Source organism: Somniosus microcephalus, chromosome 3 (genome assembly GCF_052327205.1).
Source record: "Somniosus microcephalus isolate GS21.2 chromosome 3, FLI_Smic_1.0, whole genome shotgun sequence".
Classification (NCBI taxonomy): Eukaryota; Metazoa; Chordata; class Chondrichthyes; order Squaliformes; family Somniosidae; genus Somniosus; species Somniosus microcephalus.
Genome location: NC_140989.1, coordinates 85887593 through 85910309, shown reverse-complemented (window position 1 = coordinate 85910309; position 22717 = coordinate 85887593). Strand labels below are relative to the sequence as shown.

General features: G+C 45.3%; 1 protein-coding gene across 15 annotated transcripts in view; it reads left to right on the top strand.

Annotated features, from left to right (window-relative positions):
• Positions 1-22717, top strand: part of nrxn1a (neurexin 1a) — a 2435560-nt gene that overhangs the window by 2377860 nt on the left and 34983 nt on the right. For 12 of the 15 annotated variants that reach the window (XM_085981317.1, XM_085981316.1, XM_085981310.1 and 9 more), the window contains one exon: positions 20513-20600. In XM_085981317.1, the coding sequence (XP_085837443.1) occupies positions 20513-20600 (88 nt within the window). The remainder of the gene's footprint in view (positions 1-20512; positions 20601-22717) is intronic. The other 3 variants (XM_085981315.1, XM_085981314.1, XM_085981309.1) reach the window with 1 other exon arrangement.

Here is a 22717-nt window from a genome sequence, read left to right as displayed (position 1 = left end):
AAGCCAAGGAAGATTCATAAATGGCAATTTTATAAAATTTTGCTACGGAGGGACAAGGCTCAGTAGAGTCGGTAATCGCTCAATGAGTTTTGGTTTCATGCCAGTGATGATATAAGGAGGACGAGCATGTAGGACACCATATCAGGAGTTTCAAAGGAACAAGAAAGAAACATTTAGAGGAGCATTTACAACAACAGCAACAACTTACATTTATATAATGCCTTTAAAATAGTAAAAACATCCCAAGGCTCTTCATGGTTTGGGGTTGGACCTGAGTAAAAGTAGGAAAAAAATTTGGTGAAGTGGCCAAGAATGCAGTCATAGAGATAGCCTTTGACAACAACTTGCACTTATATAGTGCCTTTAACATAGTAAAATCTCCCATGGCGCTTCATAGGAGCGTTATCAAATAAAATTTGACACCAAGCCATATAAGAAGATATTGTACAGATGAGGTAGGTTTTAATGAGCATCTTAAAGGAGATGGGAGAGATTTAGGGAGGGAATCCCAGAGCTTAGGCCTAGGCAACTGAAGGCATGACCACCAATGGTGGAGGGATTAGGATGCGCAAGAGGCCAGAATTGGAGGAGTACAGAGATCTCGGAGGGTTGTAGGGCTGGAGGAAGTTACAGATATAGGGAGGGGTGAAACCATGGAAGGATTTGAAAACAAAGATGAGAATTTTAAAATTGAGGTGTTGCCAGACCTGGAGCCAATGTAGGGTGATGGGTGAACGGGACTTGGTGCAAGTTAGGATATGATTGGCAGAGCTTTGGATGGAAGATGGGAGGCCGACCAGGAGAGCTTTGGAATACTGAAGTCTAGAGGTAACAAAGGCATGGATGAGGGTTTCAGCAGCAGATGAGCTGAGGCAGGGTAGAGTTGGACGATGTTATGGAGGTGGAAATGGGCGGTCTTTTTGATGGAGTGGATATGTGGTCGGAAGCTGAACTCGGGGTCAAGGAGGTCTTTCAAAGTAGAAGGGATGAAGCAAGGCAAAGGGATTTGGAGAGCAAGTTCCAGAGTGTGGGGACATGATGGCTGAAAGCTGCGTCAATGAGGGCTAAAGGCATATCACTGCAGAATTGGAAGAGCAGAGAACACCATCAGGGTAGTATGGCTGGTAGAGGTTATAGAGATAGAGACAAGCAAGGCCTTGAAAAGATTTGTAGACAAGGACAAGGATTTTGAATTTGATGTGCAGAGGGATGGGAAGCCAGAGGATATCAGTCAGGATAAGGGCTTTGGATTTTATGTAGGGTGGAACATCGGAGACCATCGAGGAGGCTATTGGAGAAATTGAGCCTTTGAGATATGCTAGTAGTTGAGCTTACTTTGATTGAATGGGGTTAGACAGTTGCTGGGATACCTATGAAGGGATACGCCTTTTTTTAGCATGGTTTTGATTTATTACCTTTGAAGTGAAGTGACGTATCGCAAGAGATGTGTCTCTCAACCTTTCCCTTTTATAAGTTACCACAAACAAACTAACAAATTTTCCAACCTGCTGATAACTAATGAGATGGTTGTACTCCTGTGATCCATTTTGGAAAAGTGTATGGAAAGCTTGATGGTGTCAGGTTGAATACCTGCATTTGACCCCCCGAGCCCGCTATTGATATCAGCGTATGTGTGGAGACTGTAATTTCCCCTACACTCAGGAAGTTGTGGAAGGCTATTTTGTACACTGGCTGCTCATAGACATTGGAGGAGACATGTTGTAATTCATGGATGGTGTATTCAACAAGCAGTGACTTTATCTGATGCACAATATTTTTGTCCTTGCCTTGGAGCTTAAACAATTCAGAGCTATTTATTGACCACATTTGCATTGATGTAGTCAGGTAACTACAGTTTCTGAAGAGCTGAAGATGGAAGTTTGCTTGTGGAAATGATCCATTCTATCAGTATGGGAATAAAAATACCCCTGTGTTATCACTGCTGCTATGAATTGTTCTGTGTGACCTGCTATTACTGGAAGTATTAATGGAAAGTTCTCCCTTTGGAGAAATGCAGCCTATAGCTTTCCTGTCTGCTGCCCATGAGAGTAGATCTTTGCAAAGGCTGAATTCTCCCACTGTAGTATAGCTAGCAGTTTCTAAAGCCTAGTTTTAGTTGCAATCTAATTGTATCTTCTATTAATTTCATTTGGCCAATAACGTTTAATGTTAAGCTTCAGCTTGCCCCAGTACAACAGTGCAATGACAATATTACGTGCATAACAAAGGGATTTAGAACAACTAGCGATATTGAAATATCTCACTTAAAAAAAAAATTACAGTACTTAAAGAAATGTGAACAACCATATTAGCTAATCTATTGATTTTGCTAATCCAATAGAAAATCTTAGTGATACAAAGGCATACTTACATTTTTAACAACCGTTAATTAAATAGTACTGCTGGAAGATTCATTATGATTATACAAAGGTACATTTTGTTTGTTGGCTGTGTTTTAATCTTTCCTACCTTTTGGTTAAACTTCTGACAGACCAAATGGTTAAATATGAACAACTATATTATTTCCAGGCTGTATTTGTCCATTGCATGTAAGAATTGGCTATTTTTAGCAATTTTTGGCATATATACTGGGCATGCGCTGTCCATTTTGTATCATAATTTTCATGTGCAAATATAGTCCACATTCAATAAGTACTGCCAGGGATAGTCAGTCAAGGTCAAAACAAAAGGTAAAACAGGCAGAGAAAAAAAAATCAACCAGATATACAACCAACAGAGAAAATATCAAAATGGCTAACATTGCAGAGAGGTAAGAAGGTTTTGCATACAATCAAGTGTCCTTTTTCCTAAATGTTTTAATTCTCTCTACAACAGCACATTTGCAATAATATTGAATATTTATGTGCCTCCATTTTTGTGGGCTATAAATACAAGCAGTTGGACTGGTATAGCTTATAAGGAATTTTGTGTCCCTGCATGTATTCAGTTCCTGTGATTTCTGTGATGGTTTAGTCATGATATATCTAATGTCAACTATTCATAGCAGGTCATCTTGGGAGACTACTGCTGTTTTGCAGCACATTTGTAGACTTTAGATTCAGTTCATTCCAGTTCCATGGGTCTGAGTTTGAACCCAAAATACAAATAGTCAAAACTTAGGTCCTTGGATCATTTTCTGAATTTGAAGCTTACAGCCTCTTCCACCTCGAAATAGCAAATGCTGCTTTATTGATGTAGATTAAATATATCTATATGTATGATAATGCATGTTGTAGTTGGTATTGCCATTAAATGGTTTCATGGTAGGTTGATGTGTGACAATTCCAATGACAGTTGCCCTTCAGTGATCTTTATCAAGTCTTAGTGCAGTTGATAAAGCTTTTGTGAAAAATATCAGTATCCTAGTTTGCAAATGTAAAGGGTTTTGGTGTCCCTTGTGGTCTCATTTTATATAGAACGCTTTGTAGTGTGATGGATCATTTACAGGAAACCCTTTGACTTTTGAAACACTAAATATATACAAAACCTAAATTTAACAGTACAGGGCTGTTTTGTGTTCATTAATTTTGTTTGGAGGTGAAATTTGAGATTGGAACTAAGTACTGTTTGAAGAGATTGTCAACATTTATCTTTTGAATCTGTCAAACTCTTACACAATTTTCTATGCTTTGGAAATTCAAGGGCAGAGCTAGGGTTTGGGAATGGGGTAATGACAGATGCACACTTCAGGAGGTAGCATATCAACATCAACATCATTTTAACAGCCATTGTCCAAGATTGTCTGTGCAATCTGGCAATGCAGTGATGGACTCCATGGTAGAGACTGTGGTTCAAATCCCACCCTTACTGATGCGTGCACTTTGCTGTCCCCATTTAATGAGTTTTGCCACTTCCCAGTTGGGTTTATGTAAAGTACCTCTCCTTTGGAGTTTGGGCAAGAAAGGAGAGGGGCAGAGAATCAAAAGATGGGACCTATCCTGCCCTTTGACAATGTGGAGCTGGGGAACACTCTACAACATAGACCTTTCCACACTCCCAATTAAGAAGGTTAGCAATGGAGATAGAAAAGCAGCGGGATTTGTTAAACAAAAGGTTTTTTTTGGGTGGTATGAGCATATTAGGGTGAAGGATGTTGGTATTAGGATGTGAATACTTTTCTATTTTTTATAAACCAACTATTATCAAAGAACAGGTATAGTATGGGTCAGATGCAGGCTAAAGTTTCTATTATGCTAACTTTGTAATGATCCTGGGACCTGATTTCAGAAGGACACCCTTACTGAATCGGTATGATTCTTTCAGTTTTCCCTCACCAGTCATTCTGAATGAAACTACCAAAATGAACACTAATTTGTGGTGAATTATGGGCAATGTGCACTGAATCCACTCCCCTAGCATTTGTGCTGAAGCTGCCAAAAATCATTTTGTTGCATGTGACAGTGAAAGGTCACCTTAGCAGGTTTTATACTGGTGCTTGTTTAATTTGATTTCCAGGAGACTGGTGTGTACGAGTGGCTCCTGATGTTTGTACTACTAAATTTGTCTCCCTTATCCTGTCGCCACATAAAACTGGAGACCAGAAAGTCAATTAATTAATGTTGTAATAGTGTTGATCTTTCTGTCACTGTATCTAATTTGATCCTTTTATAATTTGGTGAGGAAAAATGACATTTTAAGACACTGTTCCTTGATTCCACTTATTTCAGATTTGGAGTGCAGCTACTTTTTCCCAAGGGTATTAAGAAACACTTCTTATATGACTTGCTGTCCTTTCTTTCATTTTCATTTGAACAATGAAAGAAGCTGCTGGGGTTTTGCACATTCATAACTCATTTTCTGCCCATATCACAGATTATTAATACTGAAGTGGAGTAATGAGGCTTGCAGGCTGTAACAAGGTTCCCACTTACATCTGAACTCTTTCCTATATAGCCATGCATCTGTTTTAATGTGGGGATGGTGATAAACGCCAGGGAAAGCGAATCAAAGATCGGGATTGATTTATGTGACACATCTGAGTTTCTCTGTTCAACTGTTTCAACAACCAGTCATACAGATCAGCTTCATATACAGTAAATTAAATTGAAATTACACCGTGTTGGCTAGAAAATTGCTCAGTTAATCTACTCCTTCAAAATGAAATTTGATTTTTTTCCCCACGTGAACTGCCTTCCGATTTTTTTTTCCCACACCTGGCTGGTTTTTGCCAGTATACACAATAGTATGGTGGGTTTTTTCCTCTTCATTTTTTAACATTAACTTTGCTGCACATGGGAAGGATGGGCTCAGCATAGTCTAAATTGAGTTCGCTGTTTAATAAAGGTGCCATTTTGTGAAACGGTTATTTGATTCTCCATTTACATCCTAGTTCGCTCCGTTGAAATGGAAGGGGGTCCTACTGAATAAGAAGTTAAAGTCAACTTCGATCAATAGTAGTTTCAGTGCCCTTAATTTTGTCGGGGTCAGTAATGCTGAATGTGTTTGATCTTAATTACATGTTACTTAGCAGGAGAAATAGCTGGCATGTTTGTACGTGGAGCTCACCGTGCCTACTGTAATTTGTGACCTGATGTCCAGAATTAACTTGTTTTACAAAATGTTCTGCCATGCATTTTCTAACAAAATCGACAGGCAACTAACAAAAGAAGTAGCAACAGATATAACTTCTGAGAGACACACTGCAGTTACAGATATTGGATCAGATTTTGCTCTGTTCGTTAGACTTGTACTTACTCATAGACTTTCTATGGGCTTTTGCATTGGAAGTTCCTCTCAGTCAAACATCCAAAAAAGCACAGCAGCCTCCACAGGGAATCTGGAACCTGTGTGAGCAGGGCAAGCAACTGTGTATCTCCTTAACCAATCAGATTGAAGAATCATTAATGAGCAGCGCAGAGTTGGAACCAGGATGTGTCAGTTAGAACAATTCATTCAATGTCAAATCAGATACAGAAAGAAAAAAAAGAGGGAAATAAATATTGGATTAAGAGAGAGATAAAAGAAAAAGAAAAATGTTTTAAAAATTAATTAATTTTTTTTTAAAAATCTTCAACAATAATAAAAATATGAATGTTAATTTTCAGTGTCTGAGGGCTTGTTTGGTAGTAAATAAGACTTACCATGCTTTTAAAAAAGGTACTTGTATTGGAATGGACAAGCCCTAATGTGTTCTGGCGAGCTTATTCCGTATCTATGAGGAACTTCGTGGTGTTCAATGTATTTGAATGCTGAGTCAGAGGGCAAGATGCCATTTTCGGGAAGCTTATGGAGGAACATTGCATCTTGGACAGCAAGTTCTGGATTTTCGCATTTCGTTGTGCATCACCAGAAGTTGCTGTCCGATTTCCACGAGAATAATAGTGAGTGCCATTAGCCTCACTGCTATTTCTACAGCAAAATCTGGCCCATTATGTCAGAGTCTATGTATACTGGAACACTTACTCTACTCATTGCAAAGCAGAAATAGGGAACAGAGCCCACCGAGTCTGAAATCTGTATGGACGTGTTTCAGATCAATTGGAAACTTTTGTTTGCAGGGTCTAAAATTTGGTTTCCCTGAAGCCAATGCCCAAAAACGATGAGCGAAGAAAGCCTTCAGTACACCAGAATGAATTTCAATGCGTTCTTCTTCCCCACCACCACCAGATTTAGAAACTTCTCTCCGCCCCCCCGCCCCAAAACACCATTTGTAATTACTAGCAAACTTAATTATTCTAACAGGGACAACAGATTTATTCCTCCCCCCCTCCCCTGCTGTCCCCTTTCTCCCCCCAATGTCACCCCCCCCCACACACACTGGACTAACAAGTGATAATGTATACATTTACTACTAACCAACACCCTGCCACAACCACTAGATCAGCGAGGATGTTAGATACATCCCCCTCCACCGATACATTCCTCTGCAGGAGACAGACAGTCCCATTCATTCTCTCTCTCTCTCTCACTCACTCTGTTTCTTTCTCTCTCTCAAAACATTAGCATATCTTTCTGTTGCATATGGTGATTGACCTTCTGTGAATCTATTCTGATGCCTAGTCATTCCCTCACGTGTGTGTTCTATGACAGGAACTTTCAAATTCAAAATGAGCAAAACTCAAATTTATATATTTTCTTAGGAAATTCAAATCAGTTAAAATTTTGGACCAATTTGAATTTCCTCTTCAAATTCACCACCTTTTCATACTGCTGGGAATGTGGTACAGAGAAGGTACTCATCGGGTAACCATGATCTTGTTACCCGCAATTATTCTGTTTATGGCATGATATTTTAAGAATATATTTAATTTGTATATCATTTAGTAAATAGATATAGTATAAAAACTTCAGGTGGAACAAAAAGTTGGTCTTCCTGAAACAGTGTGACAATAGTAGTATGTGTGCTTACATATGCAACTCACAATACAGTGAGTTCTTGATCTCAGTTGCCGATGGGCAGGGGGAGAGGAAGAGAAGGTCAGCAAACAAATCATCTGGGCCGTTCTTGCAAACTTCCTGGGAGTAGTTTTGTTATTCGTCCCTGGGATGTGGGCGTCGCTGACAAGGCCAGCATTTATTGCCCATCCCTAATTGCCCTTGAGAAGGTGGTGGTGAGCGGCCTTCTTGAACTGCTGCAGTCCTTGTGGTGAAGGTACTCCCATAGTGCTGTTAGGGAGGGAGTTCCAGGATTTTGACCCAGTGACAATGAAGGAACAGCGATATATTTCCAAGTCAGGGTGGTGTGTAACTTGGAGGGGAACTTTGTTTTCCCATGTGCCTGCTGCCCTTGTCCTTCGAGGTGGTAGAGGTCGCGGGTGTGGGAGGTGCTGCCAAAGAAGCCTTGGCGAGTTGCTGCAGTGCATCTTGTAGATGGTACACACTGCAGCCACGTTTCACCAGTGGTGGAGGGAGTGAATGTTTAAGGTGGTGGATGGGGTACCAATCAAGCGGGCTGCTTTGTCCTGGAGGGTGTCGAGCTTCTTGAGTGTTGTTGAAGCTGCTCTCATCCAGGCAAGTGGAGAGTATTCCATCACATTTCTGACTTGTGCCTTGTAGATGGTGGAAAGGCTTTGGGGAGTCAGGAGGTGAGACACTCGTTGCAGAATACCCAGCCTCTGACCTGCTCTTGTTGCCACTGTATTTATGTGGCTGGGCCATTTAAGTTTCCTGTCAATGGTGACTCCCCAGGATGTTGATGTTTGGGGATTTGGGCGATGGTCATGCCATTGAATGTTAAGGGGAGGTGGTTAGACTCTTGCTTGTTGGAGATAGTCATTGCCTGGCACTTGTGTGGGGCGAATGTTACTCGCCACTTATTAGTCCAAGCCTGAATGTTGTCCAAGTCTTCCTGCATGAGGGCATGGACTGCTTCATTATCTGAGGAGTTGCAAATGTAACTGAACACTGTGCAATCATCAGCGAACATCCCCACTTCTGACCTTATGGTGGAGGGAAGGTCATTGATGAAGCAGCTGAAGATGGTTGGGCCTAGAACACTGCCCTCAGGAACTCCTGCAGCGATGTCCTGGGGCTGAGATGATTGAACTCACTAAACAACAACAACCATCTTTCTTTGTGCAAGGTATGACTCCAATCACTGGAGAGTTTCCCTCCTGATCACCATTGATTTCAGTTTTACTAGGGCTCCTTGGTGCCAAACTTGGTCAAATTCTACCTCGATGTCATGGGCAGTCACTATCACCTCACTTCTGGAATTCAGCTCTTGTGTCCATTTGGACCAAGACTGTAATGAGATCTGGAGTCAACTGGTCATGGCAGAACCCAAACTGAGCATTGCTGAGCAGGTTATTGGTGAATAAGTGCTGCTTGATAGCACTGGTGACGACTCCAACCATCACTTTGTTAATGATTGGGAGTAGGTTGGATTTGTCGTGCTTAAAATAGCCAACAGCACCAATTGATGCCATGCATATCTCTGTATGGAAATTATGTTTTGGGGAGAGTGTTCTATATATTTTCTCTATTACCAAGGGTAATCTGTATCATATCTAAGTCTGTTGCACCAAAGAGAGTTGTAAAGAAGTGCTAGTCTATTAGGTTTGTTATTCATCAAGAATAAGTTCCAGTCACAATACCCTACCTTAACAAAAACAACAACAACTACTTGCATTCAGATAGCTCCTTTAATGTAGTAAAACATTCCAAGGTGCTTCACAGGAGTGTTATCAAACAAAATTTGACATCGAGCCACATAAGGAGAGATTAGGACAGCTTGGTCAAAGAGGTAGGTTTTAAAGAGCGTCTTAAAGGAGGAAAGAGAGGAAGAAAGGCAGAGAGGTTTAGGGAGGGAGTTCCAGAGTTTTAACGTAGGCAGCTATGAAGGTATGACCTTCCAAAAAATAATAGTGCCTTGCATGCTGTACAAAGGAACACAATAAGAATGCCTCTAGAATTTCCAGCACTGAAAAATTTATGAATTCAACTTACTTTTATTTCACAAAAAATTCAGGAGAGGGAAGACATGAAGCATTTAAGATTAAGAATAGATAAGGTGAAAGCTGACAAGTTTTTTGTTTCAAACCAAGATCAAAGAACAAGAAGTCAGAATTATAATATTATAAAAGCAATAGCTGAATGAATCAATGTTCTGGGGCTAGAATTTGCTGTAGCACTTAATGACATCTAACTGCGCGTGTGCGGATGCCAGAAATTGCTATTTATTTAGTCCTTAATAACGGTGAGCGGTGAAATCCTCACCATTATTCTTACCACAAAATCCGAGCCAATGTCAAATCAGGTACAGAAAAAGAAATAAAGCGAGGGAAAGAAAGATTGGATTAAGAGAGAAAGAGGAAAAAAAAGAAGGAAAAAGCATTTTTTAATTTAAAATTTGAAATTTTTAATAATATCTCCCCAAAAATTAAAAACCTGAAGGAATGAGACACCACACTTGCAATAGTTAATTTTTCGTGGCAGGAAGGTTGATTGGCAGTCATTAATAATTATCATGTCATTAAAAGGATACTTACGCTACTAATTACTAGCCCAAAATATCTGCGGCGGGTTTAGTTTATATCTTCCATGCAAATACAGCAACATCATGACATTCAATACATGCCAATGGTGAGGCAGACAGCAAAATGCCATTTTCACAAAGCTAACGGCAGAGTGATGCAACCCGGACAGCAACTTTTGGATACTCGCATTTAACCACACCGCTGCTCCTCACCAGAATTTGCTGTACCTTTTATGCATAAATAATAGCGAGCACCATTAGTCTCATCGTTATTTTGACAGCAAATTCTGGCCCCTGATTTTCTGAAAGAGAATTGTTACCAAGTGCAGTGATTGAAGGTTCTGTGCAATAATTTATTAGGAAGCTGGAGAAATTCCTGATTCAGGGGTATGTGAAAGTGCACAGTTGTGGTTCTGGGGCAATTTGAAGATGAACAGAAACATGTGTCTGGAATGCAAATCTGAAACAGACTTCGATGACTAGCCAAATAGACTTGGTTGTTCTTGTGTTCAAAGTGACCAAGGAAGTAAATAGTTTTGATCCATGATAACTCATGGAAAACTGGTGACTTTTTGTGGGAAGGGTTGAATTTCTATACTTATTCAGGAGAGGGCGCTAACGGGGCGCAAAGCAATTAGCGCACGAGCGCAGCGATGTTTGCGCCGCTCGTGAAATTGACCAGACATTTTGTGGCTGCATTAAACACTACCACCACGATCTCCTGCGCCTGCAGATCGTGATGTCAGTCGCGCATGCAATGCCCCGGTAGCGCCCCGGACCGGATATTGAGTCGCGCCCCCTGCCTTAGCGCCTGCCGCTAGGAACGACAGGTAGAGGGGAACGTTTTCAAGTCGGGAAGGGGCTGGGGGAGCGCTATTTAAAGGTGGGCGCTTCCTGCCTTTTCTTGTCGGCAAAATATTTGGTTTTAACGCTGTCCTAAGGAGTTTTGGCCCTCAGCACCACTTTTGAGGTTCTTAAGTGCCAAGCTCTTTCCCTGGGCTTATCCATTAGTGCTTCCACACAATTGCTTTTGAGGTCACTCTAGGCTGCAATGAGCAGGGTGTGGCTGGCCAGCAAGATGGCCCCTCCCCTTTAAGAACTGGATGACACCAGTGTGTCTGGCTTCCATGGTAATTGGCATTGCCTGAGCTACGGTAGCGTTCTGAGTAGCGCCTCGCTCCCTGGCGTTTGCGCCTTAAGAGAGGTATGCAGCACCTGATTTAGCGCTCAAATCACCTCCAGGGGCGATTGAGGTGAATTTTGCAGTCGGAGGCGATAATTAGCGCCAGGCGCTAAACTTTGCGCCCGGCCGATATTAGCACCCCAACGTGGGCGATACCCAATTTCTCTCCCCAAGAGTCCGATCTCCCTGATGAAATGTAACGTGAGCGATCAGTCCCATGGACCTCCTCTTTGCCAGCTCATGTTGACTCGACAGTGTAAATCAGCGAACTAAAGATCCTAGGAAAACCTTACAGGTCTTTACAATTTTCTGGGTTTCAAAGGCAAGTTTAGTCTGAAGTTCAAATGGATTCCTGACAATAGTCAGTCAAAGGTATTAACAGTTTTTACCACAAGTAGGTAAGGTGTGAATAGCAGTCTCTTGAAAGTTAATGGCCGAGAAATTTGTGGCCGCTATGAAAGCTGCTGGTGCCACCGCGGCCGGGGGTTAACAGCCGCTGAAAATGGTGGTGCTGACAGGATTGAAAAATTGGCACTGGGATCTAATAATTATTAGCCCAGCTCGAAACTCACTGTGTAGCACCCTCCTGGTGGCATTCCTCCAGGCATTAGCCCCCAATGTGGCGTGTCCAAGTGGCGTTGCAGCTTTGACCAGCCTCTGAAAGCGAGGCTCTGATTTCGCAAAGCACTGCATGACATCAGTAGGATAGGCAAAGGCACACACAAGACAGTCACTAAGGGAATGCATAAGGGTGATGAGGTAATTTCTTGATGCCATATTGGATGGATAGATGTATAAAGTTGGATTTGAAAGTTTGCTTTGTGGTGGCTTTTATTTCAGCATTGTGGCCAAGAGGACACTGTGATGGTCAGTAACAGAGGGAACGTAAGGTGTGGGGCTAATGTTGAAATAGGAATTGGGTTTGTGGTCACTGGTACCACAGGCAGATCATTCCATCCTGAATATCCCAGTCAGAAAGGGGCTGTCTGGGTTGCATCCTTCCTTCTGCTTCCTCCTCTTCTGTTTCCTCCACTTCTGCTTCTTCCTCTTCCCTCTGCGAGTGGATGCTGTAAATCTGAAATAAAAGCATGAAATGCTGGAAATACTCAGCAGGTTAGGCAGCATCTCGATCTGAGATGTGAACTCTGTTTCTCTCTCCACAGATGCTGCCTGACCTATTGAGTATTTCCAGTGTTTTCTGTCTTCTCAGAGGCCTTGAAAGCATCCAGCAGCACTTCCTGCACTCTTAAAAAAACTTTTAACATGTATTGCACCAAGCCACTACTTCAATAAAATAAAAAATATCCAGTCCAAAAGCTTAAATACAAACTTAACTTAAAGATTTGTGTGTCCCTTTAAGAGGTGCTGACAGCGCCTGTCTGTCTGCTGAATGCTGGGTTTTCATGGCGAGCTTAGGACCCAGCACTAAACTCAGTGCTGAGGTCCAATTTCGCTGAGGTGACGTTAAGTCAACGTACGTCACCCTCTCTTTATTTACATTTCCAAGGCCAGCGCTGCTATCAGCAGCACTAAGGCTCTCACCAAAATGGCGGCACTAGAGTGGCAGCTGCCATTTTTAGACCGGATGGTGGTGATTCGTGGCGGTAAGTGGGCCAATTTCTAGGCCAATGGCTTTTGACAACTGATCTTCAGGGAAACCATTTTGGATGGCTGATTTGTGTTTGCAAGTTTTCAAACACGAAGGGGGCTAAATTTGGTTGATTTGCACCTCCCATTAGCGCCCTTAAGAGGGCGCTAACAGGGCGCAAAGCAACTAGCGCCTGGGCGCGGTGCTGCTAATGCTTTTCGCGAAATTCAGCGGGAGGTTAGCGGTGGTGCTAACCGTTAGCGCCGCTGGCGATGATGTCATCACCGTACGCAGCGCCCTGCTCACGCCCCAGCTGTAATATTGGATGGCGCCCCCCAAATTACCGCCGGACGCTATGCCTGCCAGGGTCAGGGGGGCCTACCTGCGGTCAGGGCGACGCTAGTTAAAGGGGAGGTGGTGGGCGGCCATTTTTGTTGCTGGCCACCTGCCAGCACCTGCCCCCATTGCTGTCCCCGGCCCCCGTGAAGCCCCCCCGCGGGGTGCTGAATGCTCTCCTTGAGCCCGGCACTCAGGAGGAGTGCCGGGCTCGTTTGCCGGCACTCCCAATTCCTGGTGGCCCAGCTAGGCACCGGGACGCACTGAGCCAGGCCGCTCCCCTTTAATAAGGGGAGGAAGGCCTGCAGTAACGCAATGCGACGTGCCGCAGCATGCGGTGCTGCAGCACGTTGTGCCGCGATATTGGCTCGCAGCGCCCCAAAAGGGAGGCGGGTCGCTTCCAGTAGCGCCCCTCCTCCCTCTCGGGGCGCTACCTAGGAAAATCAGCCGCGGGGGCACTAACTTTTTAGTGCCCCGGTGAAGGTAGACCCAATTTTTACCCCTAAAGTTTTAAAGACTTTGGGTAATTTCTGAGCAATTAGTTTATGAATACGACTATAGAAGCAAACTTTGCAACATTTCTGGGTGATCCAATCAATCACCTAGCTATTTGTTTTGCTAAGTTTCATCTAACATTGGCAACTGTTGGTTTAGCTTTTTGAATTCTAGTTTCTGGTGCTCTGTGCAGGTCTGAACATGTGTGTCTCGGTGTGCATGTCCAGAGCTCTGATTTTCCTGGGTAAATTCTGCCTGCCAGGCATGCATCGTCCTGGACAGATACCAGTCTGAAACTGGTTTCAGCAGTATAACTGCAGTCATTTTAAATAAACGTTTGTAGGAACGGTTAGATTCCTAACTAAAGGACTGAGATCGAGTCAGTCTATTAAACAAACTGGCCTAGAAATTCAGTTGCGTTCGCCAGTCGTTAGCGCCATAAGAGGAGTAGATCTCGAACGCGAGGCACTTAGCGCCCGGGCGCAGACCGATCTGCGCCTACGCCCAACTTCAGTTGACATTTAGCGCCGGCGCAAAGTGTTTGCGCGCGCTCAGCTGCGCGCGCAGCTTATGACGTCATTTCGTCGTGCAACGCCGTTTGTGCGCCCCAAACCGGAACTTCAGTGGCGCCCGCCCAATGTGGGCGTGGCGCTGTTAAGAACTGTGAAGTGGAACGCAGCAGAGGCCCTGCGGGCCTCGGGGAGCGCTAATTAAAGGGCACTTAGACTGAACTATAAAGGCCAGCCATTTTGCTGCAATGACTTTAGTGCTACGGATTTCTGGACAGAGACCAAGGAAGAGACCTTACTGATTTGGGCCAACATAGGAGAGGTATTTTTGGCTTCTGGCCAGAGCTTGGAAATTTGACTCATTGTGATTTCACTGTTTGCAAGTATATTATGGGGGCTGCATGGGGTTCCAACCCTCAGTTCCAGCATTATGTGCGAAGGGCTCGCAGACGCTGTGTGAGAGGGGCAGCCATGCCTAGACGCAGAGGGGCCATCAGGCGTCGGCAACGTAGGCCTTACCCACTCAGGGAATACCGCCAGCAGGTGTCCTATCTCACCATGACTGCTGCGCATTGTGTTAAGAGGCTGCGCTTCAGAAGGGAGGTGGTTGCAGAGATCTGCCAGCTGCTTCACAGAGATCTGCGTCCACAGCTGATGTGCAGGACGTCTCTGTCAGTGGAAGTGAAGGTCACGGTGGCTCTGAACTTTTATGCAAGCGGCTCCTTCCAAGCCGCTGCTGGGGACATAGCGAACATCTCCCAGTTCGCCGTGCATCGCTGCATCCGGCAGGTCACCGATGCCCTTTTCGCAAGGAGACACCAATTCATCTCCTTCCCCATGACCCTAGAGAGGCAGGAGCAGCGTGCAGTCGGATTTGCGAGGATCGCCGACTTCCCCATGGTGCAGGGCGCCATTGACTGCACGCATGTGGCTATGCGGGCACCTATCGACAATGCCGAGGATTACTGCAACCGGAAGGGCTACCATTCCCTCAATGTACAGCTGGTGTGTGACCACAGGCAGCGCATCCTAGCTGTCAATGCCCGCTTTCCAGGCAGCAGCCACGATGCATTTATCCTGCGCCAGACTACTGTGGCTGACATGTTCCAGGCACAGCCTCCCCCAAGAGGATGGCTTATCGGGGACAAAGGCTATCCTTTGTGTACATGGCTCATGACCCCGCTCCGCGCGCCCAGGACCCCTGCTGAGGAGGCATACAATGAAAGCCATCAAGCCACAAGGAACATCATAGAGCAAACGATTGGCGTCCTCAAGCAACGGTTCCGCTGCCTGGATCATTCCGGCGGATCTCTACAGTATTCGCCGGATAGAGTCTCCCAGTTCGTTGTCGTTTGCTGCATGCTGCACAACCTGGCTATCCGCAGGACTCAGGCACTGCCACCTCATGTTGGACCACCACCTCAGGAGGACGAGCAGGAGGACCATGAGGAGGAGGAGGAGGAGGAGGAGGAGGAGGAGGAGGAGTACCAGCCCAGGAGGGAGCCACAAGGTCCAAGGGCCGTCCGTCGGCGGCTTATTGAACGACACTTCTAGGCCCCCTGTCAGGGAATGGCTTGTGGCAATGAAGGCACATGAATGCAGCCGCTCCGCAAGCCCTCAGCCGGTTAACGCAACAACCACTTGAAACATCACACATGGACAAGCTGAATAAATAAAAAGCTTTATTGAACAAACTCAGGGCCCTTCCCACATGAAACCCAAAAACAGACAAGACCCCCAAAAAACAGTCAAAAACATATCTCACTCCCACAACCTGGGGAGGAATAACAAAACTTGTCCATCCAAATGGCCTTCATCCTCGGCCTTACCAAGACAAACCCCCCCATACAGAACACAAACACCCCCATATAAAAAAACATTTGCCTTCATCTTCGGCCTTACCAAAGTAAACCCCCCCCATACAGAACACAAACGCCCCCATATAAAAAAACATTTGGCAACACACTCTACTTTGTGTGCCGAGAGGGCGAGTCCTTGTCCAGGCTTTTCCGGCCCCTGGCCGACCTGCTGCTCCGCCTCAACCTGGGCTCTGTGGGTGTTGCAAGGCTGGGGGAAGGCTCCTGAGGGGCACAATGCGTGACGGCAGATGCCCTTGGGGGTCGGCCTAGACGAGCTCCGGCCCTGGAGGGGCCGGCTGCTGACTGCTGCAGCTGTGGCTGGGCAGCATCAGTCTCTCCAGCAGCTCGTCGCAGCTTTGCTGGGGGAGTGGCAGTGGCGGCTGCAGCAATGGGGGCAAGCTGGCTGATGCCAGGCACTCGCTGGTCGCCAGAGACACTGGCAGTCGGCCGGGCTGGCACTGCAGCAAGCGCAGCAATCTGGTGAAGGCCAGACCGCTGTGCTGCAGCAGCGCGGCGGGTGCCCTGGCGATGCGTGCGTGACACAGCGAGTGTGGCAGCAGTGAGTGCCCGTACTGCCCTGGTCTGTGCCCGCATCAGACCAGCCAGTGACTGCACGGCACCACTCGTCAACTCTCCACTCGCTGCCTGTGCTGCCCTGAATTCGGACCGACTCGCATCCTGTGATGCCCTGAATTCTGCCCGACTCGCGTCCTGTGATGCCCCGAATTGTTCGAGACCCCTGGCCTGTGCTGCCACGAGTTGTTCGAAACCCCTGGCCTGTGAGGCCCCGAAATCGGCCACACTATGAGCCAGGGACTCAATGGCCTCAGGCAACTGTGCCACAACCCCCATGAACTCGGTGTGGCGACGATCCGAGTCCGCGGACATTTGATCAAGGAGGCGCACCTCCTGGGCGAGGACCGTTTCCGGACTGGAGGCCGGACTCTCCCTCTGGGGAGAAGGCCGCCGAGCTGCCCGACCCTTCCCGCGTGGCTGGACGCCACTGGGCCCAGCAACTGCACTCCCCTGCAACACTTCCCCCCTCTGGGGAGAAGGCCGCCGAGCTGTCCGACCCTTCCCACGTGGCAGGATGCCACTGGGCACAGGAGCTACACTCCTCTGCAACACTTCCCCCCTCTGGGGAGAAGGCAGCCGTGCTGCCCGACCCTTCCCGCGTGGCTGGACGCCACTGGGCACAGGAGCTACACCCCCCTGCAACACTTCCCCCTGGCTCTCCTCCAGGCAAGACGTGTCCCCTCCATTGCCATCCCCTGGCGCTGATGAGGGTTCCCCCGATGTGCCGCCTTCCTCTTGCTCCTCGTCGTCCTCCTCTTCCGAGGGACTGACACTCGCAGCTTCAGGGACCTCCTCCTCACCAGCTGAAAGCAGGAAGGCACAAGAGTAGCTTTAGAGTGAGGACAGGGCATCAGCGAGGGAGGCATGAGTGGTGGCATTATGCGCATTGGTCGGACAGTGGCAAAGGATGTAGATCTGAAGCGCAAGGGGAACGAGAGAGGTCCAAACGGTCATGTCCTTACCATTGGGGCCCAGCACAGGGTCGGCATCTCCAATTGCAACGGGGCCAATCACCCGGGCACCCATGAGTCGACCCACGCGCTCCTCCAGGTCACTGAGCTCCTGGAACTGGGCACGGCCTCCCCCGGTGACAGTCCGGCTCTTCAGATTCTCGGCCAGCTTGGCCTGCAAGAGAAAGGACGGCTTCTAAGTACAGTGTGGTGCCCTGTTGTTGTGTGCACTGCCTCCCATGGTCGAATAGCTTGGCCAGTGTGTAAAGTGCAGAAAGTGCTATTGATGTTCATGCCAGTGCCATAGCTGCTGGAGGAGGGCTGGCCATTAGGCCTTTGAGGTCCCTTTGCCCATAATGTGAGGTGCACATGCAAGGATGAGGAGGACACTGGAAAGGGTACTCACCCTGACCAACCGAGTGAGGTCGTTAAACTTTTTCCGGCATTGGTCACCAGTCCTGGGGACATCGCTCTTGGCTGTGACCCTCTGGCCGATTTCCCTCCAGGCTCTCCTGTACAGCCTCTTGGGAGCCTTCTTGCCACTGTCCGGGAACAAGATATCTCTTCTCTTCTCCAAAGCCCTAACCAGCACCTTCAAATCATGGGCAGAGAAGCGCTGCGCTCGCTCACGGGCCCTCTGCATCCTTGCTGGCGCTATTTCTCTCCAGCAGCAGTGTTTAGGCCTAGCTGGAGGGCTGCAGTATCCAGGGCGTGGCAGCAGACCAAGTTGACCCTTCCCCCTTTAAGAGCTGGCCGGCACCAGGGTGTCTGCTGTCAATCAAAACATGACCACACCTGCGCTGCGCCCGGCCTCGGCGGTATCAGTCTGCACCGCCGGCTTAGCGCCTAAAGATAGGGGTGCAACACCAGTTTTGGCGCTCGAGCAAACTCCTTGGCCAAAGCTACTGAATATCGGCGAAGTGGCCTCCACTTTCCGGCGGGCGCAAACTTTAGCGCCCGCCCGACTTTACCGCCCCAAAAGTGGCTATACTGAATTTCTAGGCCACTATGTTTAATACTAATAAACCGAGTTTAACACTAAAACAATGGAAAGCTGGATAACAGGTCTGTACTGGTTGCTAGCTCCACGAGGACTGACTAGAGCCCCTCCCTGGTCGGACGTTTTCCCGCCGCTGGAGGATCAACGTGATGACGTCATCGCGTAGGGTCTCAGTCTTAAAGGGACCGCGCTATGTACATGCGATAATAAGAACAGGATACAGATTCATTCTGTAGCTAACAATTAGTTAAAGATAATTATGTACATAAGATCAGAGTCCCCTTGGTGGCTCTGCCACATGTTAACCTTTATGTCCAAGGTTAGTTTTCTTTGAACTCTTAAGATTAAATATACTCGCAGGCAAAATTAAATGATACATTTGCATGAAACCTTAGATTAAAATGGTTTGATATTAGTTTGTTACCTGGATTTGATTGATACTGATTCTGATATATAGTATATATATCTTAGAAGAAGATTTGCTCTGTTTGATATTTGCAGCAAAGTCATAAATGTGTTCTTTATACTTGCTTTTAGAATGTACTGTAATTTCACATCATATAGCAAATAATAACTTGCGTCTATATAATACTTTTAATGTACATGTATGTCAATCCAGAAATCTAGCAAAAACTGGTGAACAGCTTCAAAAAAAGCTGACATAATCCACAAAAACTGACAGCATAAAATCACCCTGGAATTATAGGCCTTGACATAGCAGGGCAAGGAGTTAGACGAAAATTGCAGTGGGACATTGATTTGTTGTAAATTAAGCTTCAGATATACCCAGCATGCCATCACTTTTATTGCAGGGGAAATACCTGAAGTGCAAAAATGCAGTTTGCAGCAGTGATGGTTTTAGAAATAACTGAAAGAGGTGTGAGTGCTGACGATCTGACATTTGTTTTCTGATGGAAATAGAGGGCTCTTGCCCTTTGTGCTTATTCTTTCAGATTGTCTATTAACAAATTTACCAGTATAGTGAAATTGCTCTCTAACTTCTTTTAAAGGGATAAATTCTGGCTATACATCAATGAAAAATTCATCAAGGCTCTGTTTTCATCTGACAAGAGTCACTATAGAATACTTTGGACTGCTAAACTTTGGTGTATTAATTAAATTATTTTCCTAGTGTGTGATATGTAGTTCAGCTATAAACACTTATGTGATTTTTGCAATAACAAATAATTCCTGATGCACAGCAGTAATGTTCTGTATTATTCACCAACAAATGGTGCAATTATTCACCAATTTTTGCATATGAGACACCAATTTTGACATAGGATGGAAACTATGCACAGCTAGATTATTTGCTCAAATTCTATACTGCATCCTCTGAGTTGATTTTTCTGAGTGTATGCAAAATCTCTTGAATCCTGCTGTGGATCCAGATATTTTTTACACTACACATGGTTAATTGATCTCACTGCACAGTTTGTGTCAGCATCTCACACTCAACACTCCTCCTTAATCCCTGAGACACTTGTAATTTACAAGTATTTGGCCTTTGCAATAAAATTCCTTTTAATTCACATAAACTGAAGTTGTTTTCTACAGGGTATCCTTTGGAAATGTTATATATCCAGAATTTGGCGTTGAAAGTCTACTGCAGTCCTTAAATTTCACAGCATTGGAAAAAAAAACATATATTTTTGCCTTCTAATACCTATCTGACCGGCAATTCTAGAAAAGCGCTTTTTTTTATCTCTTAACAATACCCTTGTCTGAAAGACTTCCTAAATGTTCTTTTTCTGTTTTATCATCTGCCACTTGAGAAATCAACAGCACAGACAATGGTTTGTTACACTGCAATGTATTCAGAGGTTCTGAACAATTGTAATAGCAGTTGTCAATAAAAGAGTAATTTACAATTTGGATGTAATTCAAATAAAACACTTGGTTAAGAATATTATTTATGTTGAAGTGAGAATAATGATATTTTTAAATATTGATATGTAAATCACTGCACAAATGTTTAAAGATTTCTTCAAAAAATGAGAGTGCTTTTTTGCTTTTGAAACTTCTTTTGTAATATTTTAAATAAAACTATTAATATTTGGAATTAAAAGACACTAATTTTTAGCATTTTATTTTTCACAGAGCACAGATGATCTATTGGTTGCCTCTGCTGAATGTCCGAGCGATGATGAGGACATTGATGAGTGTGAGCCAAGCTCAGGTGGGTTAGGTTAGTCCATTTTTATTACTTCTTTCTTGGTGTTTCTGTGATTGTGTGTTTGCATGCTTTGTATGTCTGCTTGACCAATGGAAGGGGTTTCATTGTTTGGTCACTGTTGGCAGTTAAAGGGCTTGTTGTCGATGGTTAAAGGGCTTATTCAGTGTTGTCTGCACATTTAAACAGTAATGTGGTAGCTCAGTCAATCAGACAGACCAGCACTAGAGTGTCTATTGACGCCACTGTGCCAACCAATGAGATAGAGTTTACGGCAGGACTCAAACAAAGTCTATTTACTCAGCAAACAGAGTCTGTTTAAACAGCACATTACAGCAAACTGTCTACAGAGGCTATTTAAAAAGAAGAGAGTCTATGAAATACAGCAAACAGAACTCATGACCAAAACTGCAGCCACTTCTCCCCATAAAAGTAAGGCGATTTCTCCAGCAAAATGCAGAGTGGAGGATAGAACCGAATAACTAGAGCGGTAGGCAGGGCTTTAAACTAATGAAGGGAGGGTGGGGATATTCAGGAAAGAGTAAACTTAAAAGCAGTGAGAGAAATGTCAAGGCTCTAGAGCAGAATAGAGGTTTGGGTAAAAATAAGCAGAGTGGGTCAGGAAGGGACTTAGGGCTAGATTTTCAGTTGCTTGCGCCAGCAGTTAGCGCCTTAAGAGAAGTGATTTTCGGGCGCTATGCGTGTAGCGCCCGGGCGCAGCGCAGTTTGCGCCCCGCCCCAAATTAAGTTGCCCGTTAGCGCCGGCGCAAAGTTTAGCGGCCGCCCGGATGCGCGCGCAGAAAATGACGTCACATCCTCGTGCAACGCCCTTTGGCCACCCCGAATCCAAACTTCAGTCGGACCGCCCCATTGTGCGGCTGGCGTCCAGAGCGTTTGTAAAATGGAACGCAACACACCCTGGGGAGCGCAAATTAAAGGGCACTCCTCCTGCACTATAAAAGGCAGTCTGCATGTGTTGTGTGGAAGGATCCAGTGTGTTGTTGTGAACGGTGTATTTATCTCCTCCTCCTCATCCTCATCCTCATCATCCTCATCCTCCTCTTTCCCCCCCAGACTCTGCCTTTGAAAAAAACACATGCACCCTTCCCCTTTAAGAGCTCACTGGCACCAGAGTGTCTGCCGTGCGCTGCGCCCGAGCTCGGGTGTTGCGCTCTGCACCGCCGGCTTAGCGCCTAAAGATAGTAGTGGAACGCCTCTTTTAACGCTCCACCAACCTCTTAGGGCGAAGCCACTGAATTTCCGGCAACGGGGCGCTACTTTGGGGCGGGCGCTAACTTCGGGCGGGCGCTAAGGTTAGCGCCCCAAAACTGTCTATACTGAAAATCTAGCCCTTAGAGAATAACAAAGGTAATAAGGCATCAGTGAGTTAGGTGACATCAGGGAAAAATAGAACAAAGTCAAAGCAAAAGGCACTATATCTGAATGTGCGAAGCATTCGCAACAAAATAGATGAATTAATAGCGCAGATAGAAATTAACAGGTTTGATCTAATAGCCATAACGGAGACATGGTTGCAAAGCAGCCAAGGTTGGGAACTAAATATCCCAGGATACAAAACTTTTAGAAGGGATAGGCAAAATGGAAAAGGAGGAGGGGTAGCCCTGATAATAAAGGATGGGATAAAGACAGTAGAGGGAAAGGATCTTAGCTCCGAAAATCAAGAAGTAGAATCAGTTTGCGTGGAGCTAAGAAACATCAAGGGGCAGAAAACATTGGTGGGAGATGTTTATAGGCCCCCAAACAGTAGTTGTAATGTAGGGCCGAGTGTAAATCAGAAAATTAGAGGCGCATGTAACAAGGGTAATAGAGTAATCATGGGGGACTTTAATCTACATATAGACTGGGCAAACCAAATTGGCAGTAATAGTGTGGAGGACGAATTCATGGAATGTATGCAAGATAGTTTTCTAGATCAGTATGTTGAGGAACCAACTAGGGAACAGGCTATTTTAGATCTAGTATTGTGCAACGAGAAAGGGTTAATTAATAACCTTGTAGTAGCCTTTAAGGAAGAGTGACCATAATATGATAGAATTTTATATTGAGTTGAAAGTGATTTAGTTAAATCCGAAACTAGAGTCTTAAACCTAAACAAAGCAAACTATGTAGGT